The sequence below is a fragment of the Eschrichtius robustus genome, chromosome 16, assembly GCF_028021215.1.
Source record: "Eschrichtius robustus isolate mEscRob2 chromosome 16, mEscRob2.pri, whole genome shotgun sequence".
Taxonomy (NCBI): Eukaryota; Metazoa; Chordata; class Mammalia; order Artiodactyla; family Eschrichtiidae; genus Eschrichtius; species Eschrichtius robustus.
Window position 1 is genome coordinate 87,861,946 of NC_090839.1, and position 23,284 is coordinate 87,885,229.

General features: G+C 54.6%; 2 protein-coding genes across 3 annotated transcripts in view; one reads left to right on the plus strand and one right to left on the minus strand.

Annotated features, from left to right (window-relative positions):
• The window catches only part of BAIAP2L1 (BAR/IMD domain containing adaptor protein 2 like 1), an 85,224-nt gene extending 72,811 nt beyond the window's left edge, over positions 1 to 12,413 (plus strand). Inside the window, exons 13-14 of the mRNA XM_068524167.1 lie at positions 11,409 to 11,446; positions 12,060 to 12,413. Of these exons, the coding sequence (XP_068380268.1) occupies positions 11,409 to 11,446; positions 12,060 to 12,135 (114 nt within the window). The 3' untranslated portion in view covers positions 12,136 to 12,413. The remainder of the gene's footprint in view (positions 1 to 11,408; positions 11,447 to 12,059) is intronic.
• Positions 2,916 to 22,658, minus strand: BRI3 (brain protein I3). 2 transcript variants are annotated; one of them, XR_011070317.1, is made up of 6 exons: positions 22,341 to 22,658; positions 21,715 to 21,817; positions 14,414 to 14,594; positions 13,870 to 13,926; positions 4,518 to 4,650; positions 2,916 to 3,355 (listed from the first exon to the last, which is right to left on the minus strand). XR_011070317.1 is itself a non-coding variant. In XM_068524168.1 (3 exons), the coding sequence occupies exons 1-3, from the start codon at positions 22,480 to 22,482 to the stop codon at positions 14,462 to 14,464; spliced, it is 378 nt and encodes a 125-aa protein (XP_068380269.1). In that variant the 5' UTR covers positions 22,483 to 22,658; the 3' UTR covers positions 14,173 to 14,461. The 2 variants fall into 2 exon arrangements, 1 of the variants encoding a protein (XP_068380269.1); XM_068524168.1 differs by lacking the exons at positions 2,916 to 3,355; positions 4,518 to 4,650; positions 13,870 to 13,926 and having other exon boundaries at positions 14,173 to 14,594.
• Positions 22,659 to 23,284: the final 626 nt, after the last annotated feature.

Here is a 23,284-nt window from a genome sequence, read left to right on the forward strand (position 1 = left end):
GCAGCCATTGATAATGACTGCCCAGCTCCATGGATGCAGGTTGTACAGGCAGGCCTCAGAGATGTTGCAGGTTTGGTTCCAGACCATCTCAATAACGCAAGTCACAGGAACTTTTTGGTTTCCCAGTGCATATAAAAGTTATGTTTACACTATACTGTAGTCTGTTGAGTGTGTAATAGCATTATGTCTAAAAAAGCCATGCACATACCTCAATTTAAAAACACTTTATTTTTTTAAAATTTATTTTATTTATTTATTTATTTATTTTTGGCTGTGTTGGGTCTTCGTTGCTGCGCGCGGGCTTTCTCTAGTTGCGGCGAGCGGGGCCTACTCTTCGTTGCGGTGCGCGGGCTTCTCATTGCAGTGGCTTCTCTCGTTGTGGAGCACGGGCTCTAGGCACGCGGGCTTCAGTAGTTGCTGCACACGGGCTCAGTAGTTGTGGCTCACGGGCTCTAGAGCACAGGCTCAGTAGTTGTGGCACACGAGCTTAGTTGCTCCGCGGCATGTGAGATCTTCCCGGACCAGGGATCGAACCCGTGTCCCCTGCATTGGCAGGCGGATTCTCAACCACTGCACCACCGGGGAAGCCCAAAAATACTTTATTGATAAAAAATGCTAACCATCATCGGAGCCTTCAGTGGGTCGTAGTAGTGACACCAAAGACCACTGATCACAGATCACTGTGACTATAATAATAATGAAAAGCTTGAAATATTGCAAGAATTACCAAAATGTGACGCAGAGACACAAAGTAAGCAAATGCCGTTGGAAAAATGATGCCGATAGTCTTGCCACGGCCTTCAATTTGTAAGAAAAAAAAAAAGCAGCATCTGTGAAGCACAGTCAAGTGAAACGCAATAAAATGAGGTCTGCCTGTATAGTGCCTTTTAGGGTAAAAGAATCTTGCCCCCAAATCATAGCTAGCACTGGAATTATAAATGAAAACACATTTTAGCTAACAGCACCGATTTTAGAAAATAACATGTTTTAATTTTCAGTATTTTTACCACGTGGATAAAGCTCAGTGAAGAAAGCATTGGTGTGGCTCTTACCACACTGGATGGATAGATTGAAAACTCCTGGTTTTAGATATCAATATAGTCAGTAATGATATCCATTATTAAGCATTTGGCAGTTTAAATGAGCTCTAATTTTATTTTTAAACCTCTCTGTTGGCTGGGTCATAACAGACTGTCAGTGTCAGGAGGCTGTCTTGAAAAGCACGGGGACCAGCCAGGGAGCAGCACTGCACACGGTCCCCACCTTTTCATCCCCTCCCACTTGCTGAGCAGCAGAGCTTCAAGCACACTACCTTCTCCCGAGGCCCAGGGTGGCCTGGCTGCCCTGGGGCCGCCTCCTCCGTGGCAGGCCCTCGTGGAAGCTGCTGCCCTGGCCCCCAGACCAGGTGCAGGGGTCCTCAGCTCACACCCTGGGGATCCCGGTCTGCGCGGTCCCGGGGCCGCCTCCAGGCAGAGCTCCACACCCGAAGCCCCTCCCCACCACATCCCATCCCCACCGAACCGGTAACTTAAGGTCTCCCGACAAAGCCCAAAACCCGATGGCTTCACTGGTGAATTCTATCAAACGTCTAAAGAAGAACTAATACCAATCCTACTCAGACTTTCCTTAAAAGTGGAGAGGAGAGAATTCCTAACTCATTCTGTGAGGCCAGCATTGCCCTGACACTCCGGTCAGGCCCCCCGTTTCTTTTTTTTTTTTTTAACATCTTTATTGGAGTATAATTGCTTTACAATGTTGTGTTAGTTGCTGCTGTATACAAAGTGAATCAGCTGTACGTACACGTATATCCCCATATCCCCTCCCTCTTGCGTCTCCCTCCCACCCTTCCTATCCCACCCCTCTAGGTGGTCACAAAGCACAGAGCTGATCTCCCTGTGCTGTGCGGCTGCTTCCCACTAGCTGTTTTACATTTGGTAGTGTATATATGTCCATGCCACTCTCTTTGTCCCAGCTTACCCTTCCCCCTCCCCATGTCCTTAAGTCCATTCTCTACCTCTGCGTCTTTATTCCTGTTCTGCCCCTAGGTTCTTCAGAACCATTTTTTTTTTTAGATTCCATATATGTGTTAGCATATGGTATTTGTTTTTCTCTTTCTGACTTACTTCACTCTGTATGACAGACCCTAGGTCCATCCACCTCACTACAAATAACTGTTTCGTTTCTTTTTATGGCTGAGTAATATTCCATTGTATATATGTGCCACACCTTCTTTAAGCATTCATCTGTCGATGGACAGTTAGGTTGCTTCCATGTCGTGGCTATTGTAAACAGTGCTGCAGTGAACATTGTGGTAGATGACTCTTTTTGAATTATGGTTTTCTCAGGGTATAGGCCCAGTAGTGGGATTGCTGGGTCGTATGGTAGCTCTAGTTTTAGTTTTTTAAGGAACATTCATACTGTTCTCCATAGTGGCTGTATCAATTTACATTCCCACCAACAGTGCAAGAGGGTCCCCTTTTCTCCACACCCTCTCCAGCATTTATTGTTTGTAGATTTTTTGATGATAGGCCCCCTATTTCTGTCTTGCAGGCTGGAAGGCCTTTTTCAGTCTTTCATTTTAGTGGCCTTTATTTTATTTCATATAAGAATATTTAAAAGCTCTAAGTATCTAATGAAAACGCCCTCCTTCTGTGATTCCAATGGCGATTAGTTGCCGTTGATTTTGCAAATGTCAGAATAATGAATGTTGACGAACACTTTTCTTAATAATAAGTGAAACCTTGCATTAAAAGGGAACGGGTATAGAGTTGATAGCTACAGCGAGGTCACATTTATAACACTGGCAACAAACATTTCTATGGCATCAGACTACTGTGACCAACAAAACTTTTTTAAACACAATCACATGGCACGTGAAGGTACACTTCGTGGAAGGGATCTGCGGGTCGCACTGGAACTCGTCCATGGAACATTTATTGATAAGCTTATTACGGTCCAGGCCCTGGGCTAGGCTCCAGGGAAACAAATAGGAATCAACCCCGGAACTGAGTCCAGTGAGCGGTGTTTATTGGGGCTGTGGAAAAGGTGCAGGGTGACCGGAGGCGGGGAGGGCCCCGGCTCAGGCTCCTGGGAAGCATCAGAAATGGCTTCTTGGAGGCAAACATTTGAGCCGAGTCCTGAAGGAAGAGCTCTGATGAAACCCAAAGCATTCCGACGGTGTCGCGGGGTCTGCGTGGCTGGGTGCGGTCGGGGCAACGGCGGAGAAGTGGCGGGATGGGCAGGCCAGGGGTGATGCTCCCCAAGCCAGGCCGCCTGGGCTGTACTGCGTCCTTCCCCATCCTTCCGGGCGGCATTCGGTCATCCAGGGAGGGGACGGTAGGAGCCCCGTCCAGTGCTGGGGATGGGGCAACAGGAGTTGTCAGTACTTAAGGGGAAGAACTGACAGAGCTAGCGACTAACTGCTGGTACCTACACGGGAGAGAGCGCTGTTCTGTCTCAGCTCTGGGAGCAGGTCTGGTTTACTCATGTTTACATATCCTGGAGCCTTTTTTTTTTTTTGGATAATTTATATAACGAGCACATACATTAGCTCTTTAACATGCCAGCATTCGAAAGAAAAAACATTCTTACACATTTAACTACTAGAAAAATATAAATATTTATTTTGGAGGTTCTGAATAATTAAAAATAATCAGCATCCCATAAGTATGACTGTATTAATTAAAGACGAAGTTACTTATGGTTTGTTAAAGTACCTACAATTTGAGAAACCACCCCCTTCCCACTTTTGATTAAAAAAACAGATAAAAGTTGTCTTTCATGGAGGTATTTATATATTTTATTATTTGACTACTATATTAAGGAATGGCTTTATGGTAAAATTTTTATCTAAAATTCTACTTTGCAAATAATCAAACTGATAAATTATCCCACTCTTGAGACAGAAATAAGGATGAACTCTTAAATTAATATTTATCCATCCCATGCTTTAAGTAAACAAAAGTATGTTTTAATATTTCTTCACCTCAAATGTTGCCATTTGCTGGGTACATTAAACATATGCTGAAATGAGGTTTCCTTTTAAATCCACCTGGCAGTCAAAGCTACAGGTTTTGGCTAAACAGCAAAGTCCAAGTTTGGTCAGGGTCTCTTTGTAAAAATTAAAACATCTAATCATTACACCTCATTTTAAATACTACTTCTAAAAATAACACTTTCTGCTCATAAAAATAACCCAGAGAATTTTTGTTCTGGTAGAAAATTTGGAAAACATAGAACAAGTATTAAAAAGAAAATTCTATTTATAATCTCACTTCTGGGATAACTCCTGTTAACATTTCGTTATATTTCCTTTGAGATATAGATAAATATTGATATATTTAGATATACAGCTATTTTCCCCTCCCTCCCCAGCACCCACCCGCATGGTGGGATCATTAGCATTTTCTTATGTCACCTTAGAAGCATTTATGCTTCTAACAAGCCCCAGCACTGCTGCCTGGGCTGTGATGAGCTGCAGGCCTGTGGCAGGAACCCTGTGAGCCCATGAATAGCACCTCCGCGCCCTTCTCATCCTCACGGGTCAGCAGCGTGTAGGTGTCCCTCCATCAGAACTCTGTGATGCGACAAGTACCACTGTCATCTGTGTGCTGTTTAAGGGGTACCAATAGGTTACTATGTTGTTCTGATCTGGAGAACAATGGAAAATGCTAATTAATAAAGGCCACAAGAAAATATTAATTGGCTTTTAAAAATCATCAAAGGCCACAAGGTCCGTGCACTTCCTGAACGAGGCACTGCCAGCCGTCATTTCAGGGCCTCCCACCCAGTCACCCTGACTCTTCTGGACGTTCAATTTTCCATATCTGTAAACGTGCATCTAATCTTGGGCTGAAGACGGTAATAACCCAAAAGTAAGTACAGGGCGTTCACAGACGCATCATGAGGTATAATGACTGATTCGTATTCCATTTCTATCGCTTCATCTTTTGAAGTAATATTTCAGTATCCTCTGCAAAGTGCCAAAGAAAAAGCTGCAACTGTCAGCGGTGTACACCCTCAGATGCCTCCGCTGCCTACAACCTGTCCGTTAGACAAGCTACCGCGTTTCATCACTACCAAGTCAGAGCGGGAGTCCAAGAGCACAGCAGAGCGGACAGAAGGACCGGCTCTGCCCCAAAGAGAGCCCCTGGGGAGCAGGTGAAAAGGCCTGTTTTTAATAGGCCACCTAGTCGTCGTGGCCTCTTGCAAAGGCAGCAGACACAGGATCCAGTCATCTGCGCATCAGTAAACAAACCCAGAGAGATTATGGATCGGGCAGAAATGCTCCAGAACTGGGCGGCCCAGCAGAGTGGCCACTGGACACGGGCTGCTGAGCACCTGAAAAGCGGAGGGTGCAACTGTAAGGAACTGAGTTTTTAATTTTAAATTTGTATCTTAATCTAGTCACACAGTGAGTGGCTGCCATGTCAGTCAGTCAGTCATAGATCACACAAAAGAGAATCAGATTCCATTTAGAAACCTGATCCAGAAGGTGATGGTCGAGAAGCAGGTACACGATGAGGCCCTTCCAGGAGCCCCTGAGGGCTGGAGACACCGCCCTGGAATTTCGTATCTCAGAGGTTCTTACGCCCAACTGGGCTGGTCATTTATCTTTCCTAAACTGTTTACACCAGCTGATAACACTGGAGAAAAGTATGCTCTGTCTCAGCCAAAGTCTGGGGTCCGTGGGAGCTGGTAAAGCAGCCTAACACTTTTATATGTAGTTTTTACACACACACAACCATCAGAATATTGTCAGTTACACGTAGAGTTTTGTTTAAACACCAGGATACCTAGGGTATACCTGGGAGCCACCCACCAGAGAATGTTCGTGAACCCAGTGAGGTGGACCCAGCTGCCCTGGGACGTCCCATCTCAAGAGATCAGATGCCGTCTTCTCACTACCCAGGGGCTGGGGGTCGGTCACGTGCTCTCTGCCTTAGTGGCAGCAGCTTTTAAGTAATCCGATAACTGGGCTTTAAATAGCTATTGAGAAACCAAGCCCTCAAACCCACACGCTTTGATTTCAAAGCGCGTCTGCCGACCTGTAAGAGCTGCGCTGAGTGGGCGCTGCCTCCACCCCCCACCTCTACCCCCCACCTCACCGAGTGGGCACCTTGGTTTCAGAAAAGAGCCCCATGACCAAGGCAGTTGGCTTTCCCTGTCTGGGCTTCAGTTCCCCATTTAAGAATCAACGGGTTGGGCTTCCCTGGTGGCGCAGTGGTTAAGAATCCGCCTGCCAATGCAGGGGACACGGGTTCGAGCCCTGGTCCGGGAAGATCCCACATGCCGCGGAGCAACTAAGCCCGTGCGCCACAACTACTGAGCCTGTGCTCTAGAGCCCGCGTACCACAACTACTGAGCCTGTGTGCCACAACTGCTGAGCCTGTACTCTAGAGCCTGTGAGCCACAACTACTGAGCCCATGCGCCACAACTACTGAGCCTGCGCTCTAGAGCCTGCGTGCCACAACTGCTGAAGCCCGTGCACCTAGAGCCTGTGCTCTGCAACAAGAGAAGCCACCGCAATGAGAAGCCCGCGCACCGCAACTAAGAGTAGCCTCTGCTCTCCACAACTAGAGGAAGCCTGTGCGCAGCAATTAAGACCCAATGCAGCCAAAAATAAATAAATTTTAAAAAAAAAAGAATAAAGGGGTTGAACTGGGTCGGAGGTTGTGAACTGGGAGAGTCCAGCCTGCAGCTGAGGACTGAGTTAGTTGTTAACAGGTAAAGCAGTGTCACTCAGGGCTGCTCACACCGTGGGCCATGCGAAGCTGCTCTCCAGCTGGCGGCGGAGAGGAAGGGACGTTCTGTCCGTGGAAGCAGCCGTGCAGGAGGGCAGGCACCAAGGAAGCCCTAGGGCCCGTCCCTCAGGCCCTGCTGTCTGCAGGATGGCTCGGTCCCCAGGGGAGTGGAGGGCTCCCCGCGAGGCTTCTCAACAGAGCCCTGGCCGGGCCGCGAGTTCCATCATCTCTGTGCGTCTGCCTGTGGCCGCGGGTCTGAGCTGACCCGTAGGCTGGGACCGCGTCGTCTTCTTCAAGGCACACGGGCACGCAGTAGACACCCAGGCAGAGCTCTGGGGCGGTGGGGAGGGGGGGTGACGCGGACACCGTGACAGCCAGCAAGGGCCACCTCCAGGTGGACTGGGGTTTGGGGTTTCTCGGGAGACGTCACCAGGCGTGTCCCGTCCGTTCCCGCCTGTGGGCTGTCTCGCCATCCAGTCCCCAGGCCTCCCCGGCCCCGCTGTCCCCAGGCAGCCTGGCCACTCGCAGGGAGTTGCCAAGAGGGGACACAGAACACGCGACAGGCTGTGGCCACGGGTGCAGCCCAGCAGAGGGACCAGCGCCTGGGAGTCGTGCTGTGAAGCCTGAGGGAAGTTGGGGCGGGACACGTGCTGCGAACTCGGAGCAAAGCCCGAGAGGTGAGTGAGGACCAGCGTCTCCCGGATGGCGGGCGGCGGCGGTGCTTTTCCGAGCCCATGCTGTGTGGCCCGCACTGTGACAGAGGAGGTGCCCCGGGCATGCCAGGAGCTGTGCCGAGATGGGTCACAGAACGACCAAGAAGGGCCTCCAGAGCCCTCGGTGCTCCTGCAGGACAGGGCGACGTGTGCCAGACGCTGGAGGAGGGAAAGACGGGGTGGGGGGCAGACGGGGAGACCCCAAACCCCTCAGCGCAGACTGGGGGAGGCGGTAGAGGGACAGGCGGCTCCCGGCTCAGCTGGCGGGGGATGGGCCGTGCGGGCAGTTCTGAGGCCAGCGGATCCGGAGCTCCTCGCTGGGCAAAGGAGGTGCCTTCGCCGAGGAGAAGGGAGCAGGGAGGAGGGCAGCCGTGGCAATAAGCTCGCTGGCAGGCGTGTTAAAGAGGACACCTTTCTGAAAAGGTCCTATTTTTTTTTTAGTAAACATTGAAGAATACCATATACCAGAAAAGTGCAAGAAAAGAAAAGTCACTTTTCACAAAGTGACTCCATATAACCAACACCCAATCAGGAACTGGAGCATTACCAGCCCTCCAGAAGTCCCCCGCACTGTCCCATCTCACAGTCCAGACTGCCCTCCTCTGGACGCTGGGTGCCTGTCTGGTCTGGCCCTGCGCAGACAGAACTGTGTCCTCCTGTGGTTCCACTGGTGTCTCAACAGAGGCTGTCATCCCTCCTGTTAGAATAACTGATTTACAACGTCGCGTTAGTTTCAGGTATACAGCACAGTGATTCAGTTATACATATGTATACATTCTTTTCTAAAAATATTCTTTCTCATTATGGTATATTACATGATACTGAATATAGTTCCCTGTGCTATACGGTAGGACCTTGTTTACCTATTTTATGCATAGTAGTGTGTATCTGTTAATCCCAAACTTCTAATTTATCCCTCCCCCTGTTCCCCTTTGGTAACCATAAGTTTGTTTTCTATGTCTGTGAATCTGTTTCTGTTTCGTAAATAAGTTGTGTCATATTCTATTTCTTTAAAATATTTGTTTATTTTGGCTGCACCGGGGTCTTAGTTGCAGTATGTGGGATCTTCTTTGTGGCATGTTTAGTTGTGGCACGTGGGATCTTAGTTGCGGCATGCATGTGGGATCTAGTTCCGCAACCAGGGATCAAACCCGGGCCCCCTGCATTGGGAGTGTGGCGTCTTACCCACTGGACCACCAGGAAGTCCTTATGTCATATTTTAGATTCCACATATAAGTGATATGATATTGGTATTTGTCTTTCTCTTTTTGACTTCCTTCACTTAGTACAATAATCCATAGGTCCATCCATGTTGCTGCAAATGACATTATTTCACTCTTTTTATGGCTGAGTAATATTCCATTGTATATATGTACCCCATCTTCTTTATCCATTCATCTGCTGATGGACACTTTAGGTTGTTTCCGTGTCTTGGTTATTGTAAATAGTGCTGCTGTGAACACTGGGGTGTATTTATCTTTTTGAATTATAGTTTTGTCCAGATATCTGCCCAGGAGTGGAATTGCTGATTCATAAGGCAATTCTATTTTTAGTTTTTAAAGGAACCTCCATGCTGTTCTCCATAGTGGCTGCACCAATTTACATTCCCACCAACAGTGTAGGAGGGTTCCCTTTTCTCCACACCCTCTCCAGCATTTGTTATTTGTGGACTTTTTAATAATGGCCATTCTAACCAGTGTGAAGGTGGAACCTCACTGTAGTTTTGATTTGCATTTTTCTAATAATTAGCAATGTTGAGCATCTTTTTATGTGCCTGTTGCCCATCTGTATGTCTTCTTTGGAGAAATGTCTAAGTCTTCTGTCCATTTTTGGGTTGGATTGTTTTTTTGTTATTGAGTTGTACGAGCTATTCGTGTATTTTGGAAACTAAGCCTTTGTCGGTCACATAGTTTGCCAAGATGATTTTCTCCCAGTCCGTAGGTTGTCTTTTCGTTTTGTTTATGGTTTCCTTTGCTGTGCAAAAGCTTGTAAGTTTGATTAGGTCCCATTTGTTTATGTTTGCTTTTATTCCTATTCCCTTGGGAAACTGACCTAAGAAAACATTGCTACGATTTATGTCAGAGAATGTTTTGCCTGTTGTTAGGATAGGGCTGCCCCATGCATCCCAGCGGGTGTCTCAGTGCCAATGTGCGCGCACGTTGCTTGTACCAACCAGGAGTGGGCTCGCTGGGGCACGTGCCAGGGCCCAGTAGCTTCGGGCGGCCGTCTTAAGAGTCATTTTGCTCTCTTTCCTCATAGCACAAGTTGTCACTTCTTGCCACTTTACCGCCAGGGCTGGACTTCAGTGCATCTCCTCCAGTGTTTCTGCTTCTCTCACCAAGTCGTGTCACCCAGATAACACAGCCTGTGAAACCATGGCTAAGCTCGTTTCAGAGTTCAGTCGGGCTCCAAGGTTTCTGCCTTGAGGGCAGCGGGGGCGCTGCTCAAGCTGAGGACACGCAGGGGAGGGGGACAGTGTCCTGCCCCAAGGACAGGCAGGAAGGTGGTTTCCGTTACATGCCCTGCGGAGGCCGCATCTGGCGAGTCCAGCTTGGCAGGACGTGGGCCTTTCAGGCCGGGAGGACGCAGCCGGCCTCCCCTGAGCCACAGTCACAGCCTGGACTCAGCCTCCCCAGCCTAGGGGCACCTGCTCTGGGCAGCAGGTTAATGCCAGCACCCTGAGCACGTGTGGGACTGCACGACAGGCATTCTGGGGTATTTTTTTTTTTTTGGGGGGGGGGTATTTTTAAAATAAATCATGTTAGCCCTTACTCATCCTGTAACATGAATGTTACACCAGAAACTGCTCACTCCGAGGCCTGCTGAGCAAGCCCGGCGCGCCCTGTGGGGAGAGGCCCTTTTAGGACGTGCTAACGAGCAGGGCAGCTGCTTTGTGCTTCGATCCTGAGAGGGAGACATTGAATCCGGATGCTGGGCTGGCTGCCCCTGGTGCTGGGGCTCCCCCTCGGGATGACCTTGCTGGCCCCAGGTTCAAGGTCAAGGTGTGAGGTCCCCAGAGGCCCGGAGACAGCAGGCACAGGTCTAAAGTAGCCCTGGTGCCCCCAGCCCCCTCTGCCTTGAGTCTGTACATCCAGCACCCAGGAGAGGCCATCCCAAGGGAGCCCTGGCCTGGCTTTTACTCCAGGCGTGGCCTTCAGCCCCAGGCTGGCAACTGGCAACGGAAGTGAGAGGAGCTCAGAGGTCTGCAAGCCCTGAGACCATGGGGCATCCTGGGAGCTGGCCTGGTGGCCCTGGTCAGACGGCATGACACCGCCCTCTCCTGGGCAGCCATCTGAATAAGCCCGCCAGTTTGGGCCAGTGATTTCTTACAACAGCCAGAGCAGATTTAAAGCAGATTCTTTGTAGAATGAAGACGAGGACACACGATCACCTGGTCCCCGGCCACACTGGGAGACCCCGAGCCCCTGGGAGCCGGAGGCCGGGGCTCCGAGAGGGCTCTGGCGATTCCTGAAGGCAAAGACAGTGCCTGCACTGTTGCGTCCTCTCTCTCCCGCAGTTACGGAACTTCTACAAGGTCAGATCTCTGGTTGGCAGTTGGCACCAGTCTACAGCACCGAAACCCAACGTTTTCTCTTTACTGTTTCTCATGGCATCATTCAGGACCCGGCTCCCAAAAAGCCAACCATAATCACTACAGTTTTGCACCTGAATTCAGGCCACAGGCAGGGAGCAGCAGACCCTGTGTTTCCCTCTAAGATGTTCCAGCATTTGTGAGGGTACCTCACTGTGTTTCAGAATGTCTTCTGTTCTTGCCCTTACTCTTCCGAGTGAATTTAGATAAATGAGACAAATAAATTGAGACTCCAGGGCACTTTGAAACATGCATAGCTTTAAGCAGTCCCTTATGCTTTAGATGTCTTTACCTTCAGGTCATATTAAAAATGTCCCAATTTCACGAGCCTTCCATAAACTTCTTTTTCTTTCCCACAGAATGATGCCAATGGGTTTGCAAAGCCTCCTTTTCTCAGGTATGTTACTTTCCTCCACAAGGGCCCTCCCCCTTGCTCAGCCCAGGAGGACTGGGCTTGCAGGATCTCAGTTCCCCGACCAGGGACCGAACCCAGGCCCTCGGCAAGGAAAGCGTGGAGTCCTAACCACTGGACCGCCAGGGAAGCCCGCCGCCCATTACAGAACTATCCAGAGCTTTAAACATTTCTGACAGAGGGCAGCGCACCTCTCTGCAGTCCAGTGTGGGGCGGGGAGGTGGTGGTGGGAGAGCCTTCTAGGACAGCAGCTGCATTATTAAGTGCCAAACACAACACGAGGCCAGGGGAACTCCCTTCCGGATCAGGGCAGATTGCTGGGCAGGCCCTCCAGGCCCCGCTCCCAGAGGACCCCCCAGGCCTGAGGTCTTTCTCAGCATCAGGCCCCTCTGTGGCCAAAACGAAATTAGCAGCTTATAATGGGCGCATGGAGAGAACTGTCACAGAACAAAACTTCCATGTTCAGAGAATGTCTGGGGTTTACATAAGCTATACAATTTCACAGAGCAAGAGCAGGGGTTATTAGCTCTTTTTCCGAACCAAATCCCTGTCTTGAAGTATTTCTGCCAACGATTTTTTTCTCCCCCCGCCTCCCCAGCGGAGAAAATCCCTTTGCTACTGTGAAACTCCGACCAACGGTGACAAACGATCGCTCAGCACCAGTCATTCGATGAAAAGGTGGCCCCAGATTCTTCTGGTTCCCCATTCGGTTCTCGCTTGGGAAATGATAGGTATACGTGTGTGATAAGTGCTGTCCTGTTGTAAAGCTTCACCGGAGGGTGCCTGATTTTACATGTATTCCACTTGAGCAAATCAGTGCATTTTCTAATTTAACATAGTTGGGTTTACACATTTCTGTCTTTAAGATAAATCCGTCATAGTTTAGATACAACTCAATCATTTAAAGTATTTTCTTCCTGTTCTGTTCAAGAACTGTAAATTTAGTTCCAATCCTATTGTATCATTTTTTTTTTTTAATATTCTATGATTTTTTTTTTTTAATAGCCAGAATAAGGGATAGTTGATGCTTTTGTGACTGGCTTTCTGCACCTGAATGCAAATAAGATCACAGTTTTATTTTATAAAGCATGTGCTCTTAAATAGCATTACGATGTTTAAAGAAAACACTGTGTAAATTTGCATCCCAGCATGCAAATAATCTTAAGCAATATAAATTATGAGACTATTATATAAAATTTAATTTTTTAAACACTTTAAAATGTTTGCTTAAGCAAATGCAGCCCTACCCAAGATGAAGCATCCCGCAAGTTCTCGCGATTTAGACACATCGCTAGAGCACTGAGAATTCACCTGTCCCTAACACAGCCATGATATTAGCACTTGAATAATTTCTAAGAGGTACTGAATTCGGCGTTCTGAGTTACCAACTGGAATGACCAATGAAAACATGCCAGGCCATGCCACACATGGGCCTGGCTCACAGCGTAACACGTGCATCTGGGGACTTCGTGTGTAGAAACCCAGGGTCCTCTCGCTAAGCTAGTTGACCAAAGCTGCCTCCATCACTAACTTACTCTGAAACCTCTTGGGGTGCAAGTTCCTCCACTTTTCAGTCAGGTGCTGAAACTGCCAGCAGCGCTGCTGAAGCCAGGAGGACCTCTGGGAGCCAGGAAGGTAGTGGGAGGCTGCATTTCGGCTGAGCCCCACCCTGGCACACCCGGAACCTGGGCTTCTGCAGCTGCGAGGCGAGTTGGAGCCAGTGGCAGGGTTTCTCTCTGGCTGTCAGGGACTACGCCCAATTTGGAGGGGTGGAGAGTGGTGATGAACACTCACACGCAGGCCATCCACTGTATGGGGGCAGGGGAGGGGGGCTTGTTGCTGACCACAGCTTTTCACTTCGCCATGAATATTATTCTTCTATAAGCTTGAAATTGGTCAAGGTCAAATGCAGGTAAACCAGTGTAAGCGTGTGACGCTTTGGGTTCTTGGTCCCGTCTTCCTCGTGGCTGGTCGGCTATGACCCCTTGGTGGTGGGGGTCTGGGACTGTGCGAGGGCTCCCAGGACCCGCAGACTAAGGGCATCTGTCAAGCAGCACACTTGTCTTTTGAGAGCAGACCCTTCCACCAGCCAAGAAAACACAATCAAATTAGTCACATGGCCCATTGCTCCTCTCACCGTTTAATAAGAGTAGGGTTCACAGAAGCCCTCTATTTTCAACAGTGTGGAGGGAGTGAGGTGTAGAAGCTTGTTAATAAGGGAGAAGGGGCAGGGGGTGTCACACCGTGGCCCCGGCCCCCAGAGCTCCGCTGCTGGGGGTCTTCTGGCTGTGTTAGGTTAGGTTACAGGGATGGCACAGGTCCTGGGATTATCAGATGCCACTTGCAGGCCCACCTGGCTCTCCCAGACCCTCTAGACCTCCACAGAAGGGACGACAGCCGTCACTTACCTGCGTCACACAGCACGGGAGGCCTTGCCTTAGGTCCTGGGCACTGGGGTGCGTGCTCTGTAAATGTCAAGGTATTAGGTTTCATTATAATAATACAAACTTGAACACAAGCACATTTTTTTGAGCTGTAAATGCCTACTGAGGAATAACAGAAGGTCGGTGTGAACTGGATAATGTTGAAGCTGGGTTAGGAGAGGTAACGCTCTTCTCAATTCTGTATATGTTTGTTTGAAGTTTTCGTAACAACAAAACTTGATTTCTGTAAGTGGCAGTGTGCAAACACTGAATAAGCAAAACCAGGTAAACAATGGTATGGATCTCATTTATTTCAAACAGTATTTCTCACCTTTCTCAAATTGAAGACTGCGAAAAATAAAAGCAGTGCTTTATTGAGCTGTCGTTGACCTGGGAGCAGTGCCCGTGCGCGTCCGCACTCCCGCCCCCTGTGCCCTCGGCTCCTCCTGGCAGCGCCCAGTCCGCCCGCCTCCCTTTACAGCACAGTCCTGAAGCTGAATCCCATAAAGCTATTGTACACGACATTTACATTAGAAAAAGCGAGCTGGGTGTGGGAAGCCGGGGGGTGCTGTTCCCTTTAAGTAAAGTTTGCGCCACAGTTGGGGCATCTTCGCTTCCTCAAGGCAAAACAGCAGATGAACCCAAAGGGGAACAAGACGATGGCCAAGAAGATGCCCAGGAAGGTGAAGGAGTCCTCCAGAACCCCGACCCTGCGGAGAGAGAGGGGGCACGCGGGTTAGGGCCCTCGCAGACCCAAGGCCTGCCGGCCCAGCGGACCCCTGTCCCCAGGGCGCCCCTGGCCCACGTCCGCAAGCCCAGGTGCCTCCAGAGCTGGGGCGCCGGTCGTGGAGGGGACGGCCAGCGGCCAGCTGCCAGCGGTCGCTGCACAGAAAACGTGAAGAGGAGAGAAGAGCCGCTTGGGAGGCACCAGCACCTACTGATAAAGGCAAGAACATCCGGCTGCCATACAACCTGCCACGTTTTCTCTTACAAGAGGCAAATGCTGGTTTCTATAAAAATTCGTATGTCTCTAAAAAGAACAAGACCAAGAAACCCAAATCACTTTAGGATATTTTTTCCCAACGTTGAAAAGTTTTAGACTTATTTTCCCATTCCCTACAGGGAAATTCCGAAAATAGTGAGAGAGTTTGAATTTCGTGTGATTTTTATTGGTTTGGGCAGGGGGCGGGGGAGCAGATTTTCGTGAAAGACTAAAATCAGCCTTGTTCACACCACGTTCACACAATGTCACTTATCTCGAGAAATTTAATCTCAAAGCTTCCTCTTCGGAAAAAGTCACGATAACCTTCAACATGCACAGTGCATAATCCCTCGGACCGCTAGGGGCCGTCCCCCCACCATGTGCCCACGAGGGCACCACCCCGGGTCTCAGGGCCTTTTCAAAGGGGGGAAGCAGGGGCCCTGTGCTCAGCTCCTCGGGCGACACCTGATGATGCCCGCCCCCAAGAGGCGCTTCTCTCCGGCCCCAGCTGCAGCGCAAAACCAGTGCCCCGCCCTCGGGACCCCAGCCCATCCCCCCACGCACACACCAAGGTCCTTGGGCTTCCTGAAGCCACTTATCACACTCAAACACGGTAAGGATCCTTTATGCCCACGACCCTCCTCTGGCCGCCTGTGTGGAGAGGAGGAAGGTTCAGCCCGACCAGCAAGTGTGGGCGGGGGGGCAAACAGGGCTGCGGGGGCCCAGCGAGGGGCAGCTCAGCTGGGACGCCGGACTCCAAGCCCTGCCCCAGAGGAGAGCGCGCGGTGGACACTCCACTCCCGCAGCGCCTCCCAGCGGGCCTGGCCCCTGGAAGCCCTGGGAGCGCTGCAGAGAGACCAAGGGCGGGGGTGGGGTGGGGGGTCCTGGGGACCTGCCTCACGCCCCGTGTTAGTTGAGGAAAGGCTCTGAGCAGCCCTGCAGCGGAGACACCTGCTGAGCCCAGACTCACGGACACCTGGACACCGCCCACAGGCCAGGCCCGCCCCAAGGGAAGGCGCATCAGCTGGCCAGCATCTGTCAGCCGAGCCGCCATTTCCGGCGCAGACAGTACAACACAGGCTGTCGGTCACCACACCGTGCCCCGTGCCCATCCAGACCCCACCTGCCCCAGCTTCGAGGCCCCCTCAGACCAGGTGGCAGAAGAACCTGCTGAGAAAACACCCGAGGCCACGCGGCCCAAGTAGGGAGCGGGGGCTTCGAGGAGGCCCTGAGCCACCACCTGTGGCTCCACACAAAGGAGGCCATGACAGGCTGCCCCGGGCCCGGAACACGACGGCTCCTACACCTACTGATACTAATCAGGCCACCTGAGCATAACTGGAGGCGGCCGGGGACCACTCGGGCAGCCATGGCCCCGTCTCCCTGCTTCCTCCAGGCACCGAACCAGGTCCACCTACAGCTGGAATCCCCAGGCTCACACCGGTTTGTTCGGTTAGAATGTCCAAGGGAGGAGAAGCACAGGACAGAGTTGAACTAGGCCTCACAGCTGGGTCACCTGCACCAGCTGAGAACCTTCTGAGTCACCAGGGTGCCTCGTGTCCCCTCCAGGGGCCAGTGAGGCCCGAGGACAGTACTATCTCAGGCGCTCTGGACTCTCTCACTTAAGGATCAAAGCTGTTCAGAGGCAGAGCTTAGAACCCAGTGTGTCCACTCAAAGGCTCCAGGAGATCCCAGGAGGAGGCTGGGGCCAGGCGGGGTCCCGCCCTGCCGCCCTCGGTGCCCTGGAGGGCACCCAGCGCCCCCTGGCCGGAGAAGCCCTCTGAGTGGCGGCCGTCTCCCCACAGTGGAGGGGCGGGGGCTTGCCCTGTGCTGCCTGGTGCCCGCGTCCACATGAACCGGCCTGTCTGCGACTTGCTCCTGTCCTCTGGGGTCAGGGGTCAAACAGCCACAGCCCCCCACCTGCCTCTTCCCTAATCCTCCACCCTGACCCCAGACCCTGGTCGACACCGTCTAGGGCTGGAGGAAGCCCAGGAGGGCTGGTCACTCGCGTCCGGGCCCTCCCCGCCATGAGGCCAGTGGACCGGCCTCGCGTGAGCATGGCTCCCCGGCAGCAGCCAGACCAGCTGGGGGAGGCCCGGCACCCCAGGCAGGAGGGACACACTCCCTCATTCCACAAACCTGCAGCGCCTTCTGTCCAGATCCATCACTCGCTCGAGCCAGAGCAGAGCAGGCAGCTTGGGCCTCCCCTTTCCAACACCCTCAGTCAGGAGTCCGGGCTTGATGGGACCAGACCCCACGCCCTCTCCCCCGTTCACCTCCAGCCCACCCCAAGAAGGCGGCAGAGCCGGGCCATTTCCCTTCAGCAGCCAGGGAGGTGGGCAGAATCCGGGCCCTGCCAGCAGGTCTGCTCCACACTCAGACCTTCCACGGAGAACCACGGCCCGACCCGCCAACGTGGCTTCCGGGCCCAAGGGACCTGCTACCCGCAGTCCACACCTCTTACCCACAATTCCAAATGCCAAAAGCTCTGAACGCGGAACTTTTTTATAAGTTTGTAACAAACCCAGCTGGCAGCCACATGTGACCTGAACTGCTGTGTGGCCATTTATAGTCTCAATGTGTCCCCTTAATGGGAATATTTGTGTCTTGCTGCAGAAATGTTAATATTTGACCATGGGTACTGCCCAAACCTCAAAAGCAGTGCTGGCATGATTTACTGTTTTTAAAAACCCAAAATCTTCTGAACTGAAAACACAGTCTGGTCTCTAGGCCAGTCCTGACGCAGCAACAGCAGGCTGCAGAGCAAGCCTGTCCCTCTGGGGCCACGTAGGAGGGAGGGGACCCCCTGCCTGTCCTGCCAGCCTCTCCTAAGTGGCCTGGCCTCTCTTTCTCTCCAAGCCCCTCAAAAGCCCTCACCGTTTCAGAGTGAGTTTCACCTCTTCATCCACTGGCTCAGAATCCAAACTGAGCAAGCAGCTCCAGCTGTGGTTAAAAGGCCCCTCCCCCATTCCTGAGCAATGCGGGTGGGGAGGATATGGAAACTGGAGAAATCTGGGAACTGATTCTGAAAACACTTCCTTAACTGACTCTGACCTTACAGGGAGAGTGGTCACTCGATTCCACTGACACCCATCTGCTCAGGGAGCTGGGCTGGGTGGGGCCCCAGGACGAGCGCAGCCGAGACCCTGCAACCCACATGTCCCATCCCATCCTCACCACCCCCCCGTTTCCTCACAGCGTCCTCCCCGTCCCATCACGTCCCCCTTACACGAAGCTGGAGCCTGGAGCCTCGTTCAGGCAGCAAGTGGCCTGGCTGGGAACAGTCCAGACCCCAGCCCAGGGCCTCCCCACCCTCTGAGCGCCCCCCAGTTAGTGCCACCACTGCTCCCAGCACAAGGCGGCCTCCGGTCAGGATGCGCCCCAGGAACAACCCCAGACAAGCCGGGAGAGGGGTGCAGAGGGCTTCGTGCAGGTGGCCACGAGACTGCAGACAGGCAGGGGTGGGGCATGATGCCCCACAGCACCTGGCCAGCCCCCTCCAAAGACCACGTCATACCCCCAGCTGTCCCGGGGTCCCACGGGGGTGGGGAGCCGCCGGCCACTCCAGGGGCGCTTCTGAGCAAGCCTGCGGCCGGGGAGCCCTGAGCCTCCCCAAGCAGAACAAACGCTGCGGGAGGCCTGCAAGGTGGCAAGGCCTGCCCGGGGCTCCCGGGGCTTACCGGACCCCAGGCTCGGTCCAGGCACAGCTGGACGGAGAGGCCCCGAGCGCTCCCAGGCCCCCACGGTCGGCACGCCCTGCCCGCAGCAGCCCGGGAGCCGGGGCCGGCTCACCAGTGCTCGGGCCGGGGAGAGCCCGCTCCCGGGGGCGAGGCCGGAGCCCCGGCCTCGTCACTGTCCTGACCTCTGGGCAGCACCTGACCTCCACAGCTGTTCCCTGAGCCCCTGTCTTGGCTTCCAAGACCCCAGCCGTTCCTGGATTCCGTCCTGCCTCTTTGGTCACCCCCAAGACCGAACACCCAGCGACACCCAGCGACGCCCAGCGGGGAGCCGGGTGCAGCCAGGCCCCGCGCCTCGACGCACCTTCCCACCTCCGACCCGCGCTGCCCGGCGCCCTCTGCACAGGCCCTCCCACTGCAGCCCCGGGCCCCCAGACCCGAGGTGGCCTCATCCAGGGACAGCCCACGCCCCAGAGGAGGACAGCTTCACAGAGGCCCGAGGCCTGGCCGAAGCCCCACCCGCCAAGGCGGTGCTCAGTGCACAGGGGCCGCGGGCGGGCAGGGGTGGGGTGAGGCGCACGCTCACTGTCTGCGGGGGTAGAAAAAAACGCTCTCATAGCGGCTAAAAAGGGAAGATACGGTCAGGCTGCTTAAGGGAAAGCTCAGACGGTGGCAAAGTGACAAGTGGCACAGGCCTCTGACGCCAGGCCTCACTCAGAGGGAATCACAGACGTGTGACTTGGGCAAACTCCTGCCAAGCTCCCAGGGAGGGACGGAGCCTGGCGGGCTGGCTGGGAAGGAAGGAAGTGTGGTCACATGAGAAGCCGCCTGTCTCCCAACGCCGCCAGACAGGGGCCACACGGGCTGTCCCCAGGGACTAGGCACCCTCTCCCCAAACCACCGCGGAGCTTCCTTGGAAGCACCCGGCCTTCCCCTGCTTCCTGCTGCCCACCTCCCCGGGCCCCCAGCCCACTCTCCGGCAGCAGAGGGCACTGCAGGCAGGGGGCCGGGACACCCCAGTGTAAGAGCCCAAGCGCTGGGAGGGCCCTAACCGCCGGCATCTGTCCTCAAGCTGACAGAAGGGCCCACGGAGGACACGCCTTGGAGGGAGTCAGAGTGTCTGCTCCCAACCCGCGCCCCCAAACTTGTTCTCAGAGCACCTGCTCCCCATCGCTGCACCCACCACCCAGAGGCCGGGAGGACGGCGATCCCGACAAAAGGGAAGAAACTTGTTCCCGGATGCAGGCGCCCACCCTCAGCCTTAGAGCAGCCCTGAGCCCAAGCCCCTCCCCAGAAGAGCAGAGAGACGGTGACCCGCATTCTGCACGTTGGGGGCTGAGGGCAGAAGCCGGGGGCCTCCGCCGTGACAGCTCCCACCCCAGGGCAAGGGAGGGGTCAGGGGAAATGCTCCCCGTCCTGCAGCAGCCTGGGAGCTCACAACCCTGGGGGACCTGTGCCCCGTAAACCCCACTGCTGGTCTCCCCTCCTCCACGCTCAGGGCCTTGGGCCAGCAAGAGCCTTGGACCATCCCAGCAGACACCCCATCTCCCAGATGGGGAAACGGGCCCAGCTGGCAGCTGGCGAGGCCAGGATCTGAGCCCAGCTCGTCTGGCAGGCTGGGCCCTGCGGGGAGACGCTGAAACCCCGGCCAGAGGGCTCTGCTCCAGGTGCGGAGCCGCCTCAGCTGCCAGCCTGAAACCCCTCCTTAAACTTAGGATATCGCTCAGAACCACTCCCGCCCGAAAACAGGCCCTTGGAATCGCCCAGCTAGGCTTCTTGGGGACAGAAGGGCCGTGCACACAGCAAGGCTCTGAGCACCCGGAACCAGCCTCAAAGCCAAGCACAGCGGGTTTCCCGTCGCCCACCTCTCTGTGCAACTTTCCAAAAGGATTCCCAATGGCTCTCTCCGCAAGGGACCGAGCCTTGACCCTTGCCCTGCCCAGCAGCACATGACGGGCCTCCCAGGCCATGCCCCCCATCTCCAAGCCCACCCACATGCCCCCAACCCCAAGAACTCTGCCGCCCACAGGTGCCCGGTGCAGGGTGCAGAGAGCTCCTCTCCAGAGGCAGCCAGCTGTCTCCCCTCCCCATTCACATTCTCCAAAGGCCAGAGTATCACCAGATGTGTCGGAAGAGACACCTGCTTAGGGTTTGCAAATCAAGGTCCACCTGGCCAGCACGCAACCCAGAGGGCTCTCCCCTGCCCACAGCCCCTTTAGTAAGCCCACGGTTGGTTCCGGGGGTCCAGCCTCCTGCCCCCACTTCCGGACATCCCCCCTCTTCCCAGGCCCTTGTCTCCCCACACAACTGACCCTTGTGACTCAAACTGTTAACTTCCCTTCGACTCCACTCTGCGTGTCCCTGATACACTTTTGAAATTAAGACTAAGTATAAACCAGGGCTTCTCAGTTCCATCTCACGAACTCCAACTTCCTCCGCCACCCCCCCTCCCCCCAAGGCTGAAAACCCGGTCCTTGCCAAGTCTGCCCTGACTTTCTAAACTGTCCATTTAGTCGAATCCACCAAGGGCATGGACCAAGTCTTATCTGAATTTCAATCCTCAGGACCCACACAGAACAAGCATCTAATAGCTGCCTCTCAGGCCCTACAAAAACAGAAAATTCTGGAGGCTCAAGGTTGAGAATCTGAAATATCGCTCCCACCCCAAAGAACCTCGGCGTTGCTGCCCTCATGCAGGGAACGGCCCTGATGGCATGAAGCAGCCCTGACAGCGGCCGCTCCCCCGGCCCCCTGGCCTTCCAGCTCCTCCAACACGGGCCACCTGAGTCAGGGCTCTCCTGCCCATGCACTTCAAACTGACCCTTCCGGGAGAAGGAAACCTTCTGCCACCTTCAAGAATCAACCGCAGAGCAAACTTGCAGCTTCCAGAACCGGGGATAAGAGGCTGCCAGTCCAACTGCTACCATTTCTTCATCCCACCCACTTGGGGCTCAGTGGCCCCAAAAGCACGCAACTCCCCCAGGAAAGAGAACCCAGCCCCCTCTGCCCCATGAAAGGTGCATGGACCCAAGGACCACTGAACCCACTCTCTCCCATGCCCCAGTGAGCAGCCTGTCCCAAGACTGACCGCGTCTCCAAACGATCCTGCCTTTATGAGTTTGAGTAAGTGTGTTCTTAGAGGTTTCTGGGGCCCCCAGGCCCATGACGTACCTGCAGACAGGGCAGCCTCCAACGACAACGATAGAATTGGCAGGGTACCGGGTGACATTTCGACTGTGGATGTTGTAGACCCTGGGGTGGTGCGTGGGTAACCCTGTGGGCAGGAAAGTACATCAGAAGGGGGCAGGCAGGAAAACTCGGGGAGTCTGAGGTGTACTTCTCATGCCCTTCCCCTCTCCCCACCAAAAACTCGCAGCCTTTTCAAAATCAAGACAACAACAGCGTCCACTAAGTGCCTACTATGGGCTTTATCAGGTGCTAACTTGCAAACAGCATCTCGTTAATAAAGTTAATTTGCAGGGAGGTGGTGCTGCTTCCCGGGAAGGGCAAGCCGGGCGCGCGCGACCCAGCAGGTGGGCTGAGGGCCCTCGGGCGGCACCCAGACTCGGGGTCCCGACATCAGGTTCGCGGAGCGGAGACTGCCCGCCACCGGGTCTCCCCTCGGCCGCGCCCCCGCCGCCGCCGCCGCGTCCGGAGAAAAGTTGGTTTCGGGGTTAAAGGTCGACACAGAACTCCGCCCAAAGTTTGCTCCCGGGGCCCCGGGCCCCGCCCGCTCGGCCAGCCCCGGTCCCGGCCGACCCCCACCCCGCCCCCCGGGCCCCGGGCCCCGGGCCCACCTGTGACGAGGTAGGGGTAGGGCGGCGGCGGGGCGGCGGCGGGGATGGCGCCGTAGCCGTGCGGGCCGCACGCGAAGTCGCCCTGGCCGGCCTCCAGGTTGTAGGCGGGCGGCCGCTCCTGCAGCAGGGGCTTGTGGTCCATGGCGGGCGGCGCCCACCGCGCCCGGCCCGGCTCCCGCTCGCGCTCTGACTCGGCTGCGACTCGGACTCGCGGGGACGCCCGGACGCCCGGCGGCGGGACCCGCTCCTCGCGGGCTGCAGCGGCGGCGGCGGGGCTGGGCCCCCTGGAGGCGGGTGCCGCGGGCTTCCCCCCGCGCCTCCCCCCGCCGGTCACAAGACCCGGGTCACGTGGCGCGGCTCCCGCGGTGGGGTGGGGCGGGGCGGGGCCGGCGGCGTCTTAAAGGAGCCGCGCCCGCTCTCAGCCGCCCCGCGGGCTTCCAGTCCGGGCGTCCCCACCCGGCATCCGCGGCCCCAGACCTCACACCGCGAGGAGATCCCCCGCCCCCACGCCGACCCAGAGACGCCGCACTAGGGGCGTGACCTTATGGCCTGTCGACCTGTCCCTCCCGGCACTCCTGGCCCGCTGGGCCTCGGGGGCCCGAGCCCACCCACCACGCAGGAGGGCTGCGGCCTGGGGGGCAGGGGCGGCCTGGAGGAGGTGCTTGGCGGGGCGAGTCCCCCGGCCGACCCCTGGTTGTCACCGCCCGGGGCAGAGAGGCCGGGGCCTCAGCATTCTGAGCGACCCTGTGCATCGTGCCTGCTCGTGCTCAGCTGGTGTTCAATTCCTCGGTTTTCTTTTTGACAAACTAAATTCAGTAATTTATAGGGGTTGTGGCCACTGATTACTAATAACTCCCCTGTTGGGGACAAACCCTAAATATCGGGCACCGGTGCGTGGCAGGTTCTGTCCCACTGTTGCTCCTCGGTTCGGTAATCTTCACGGC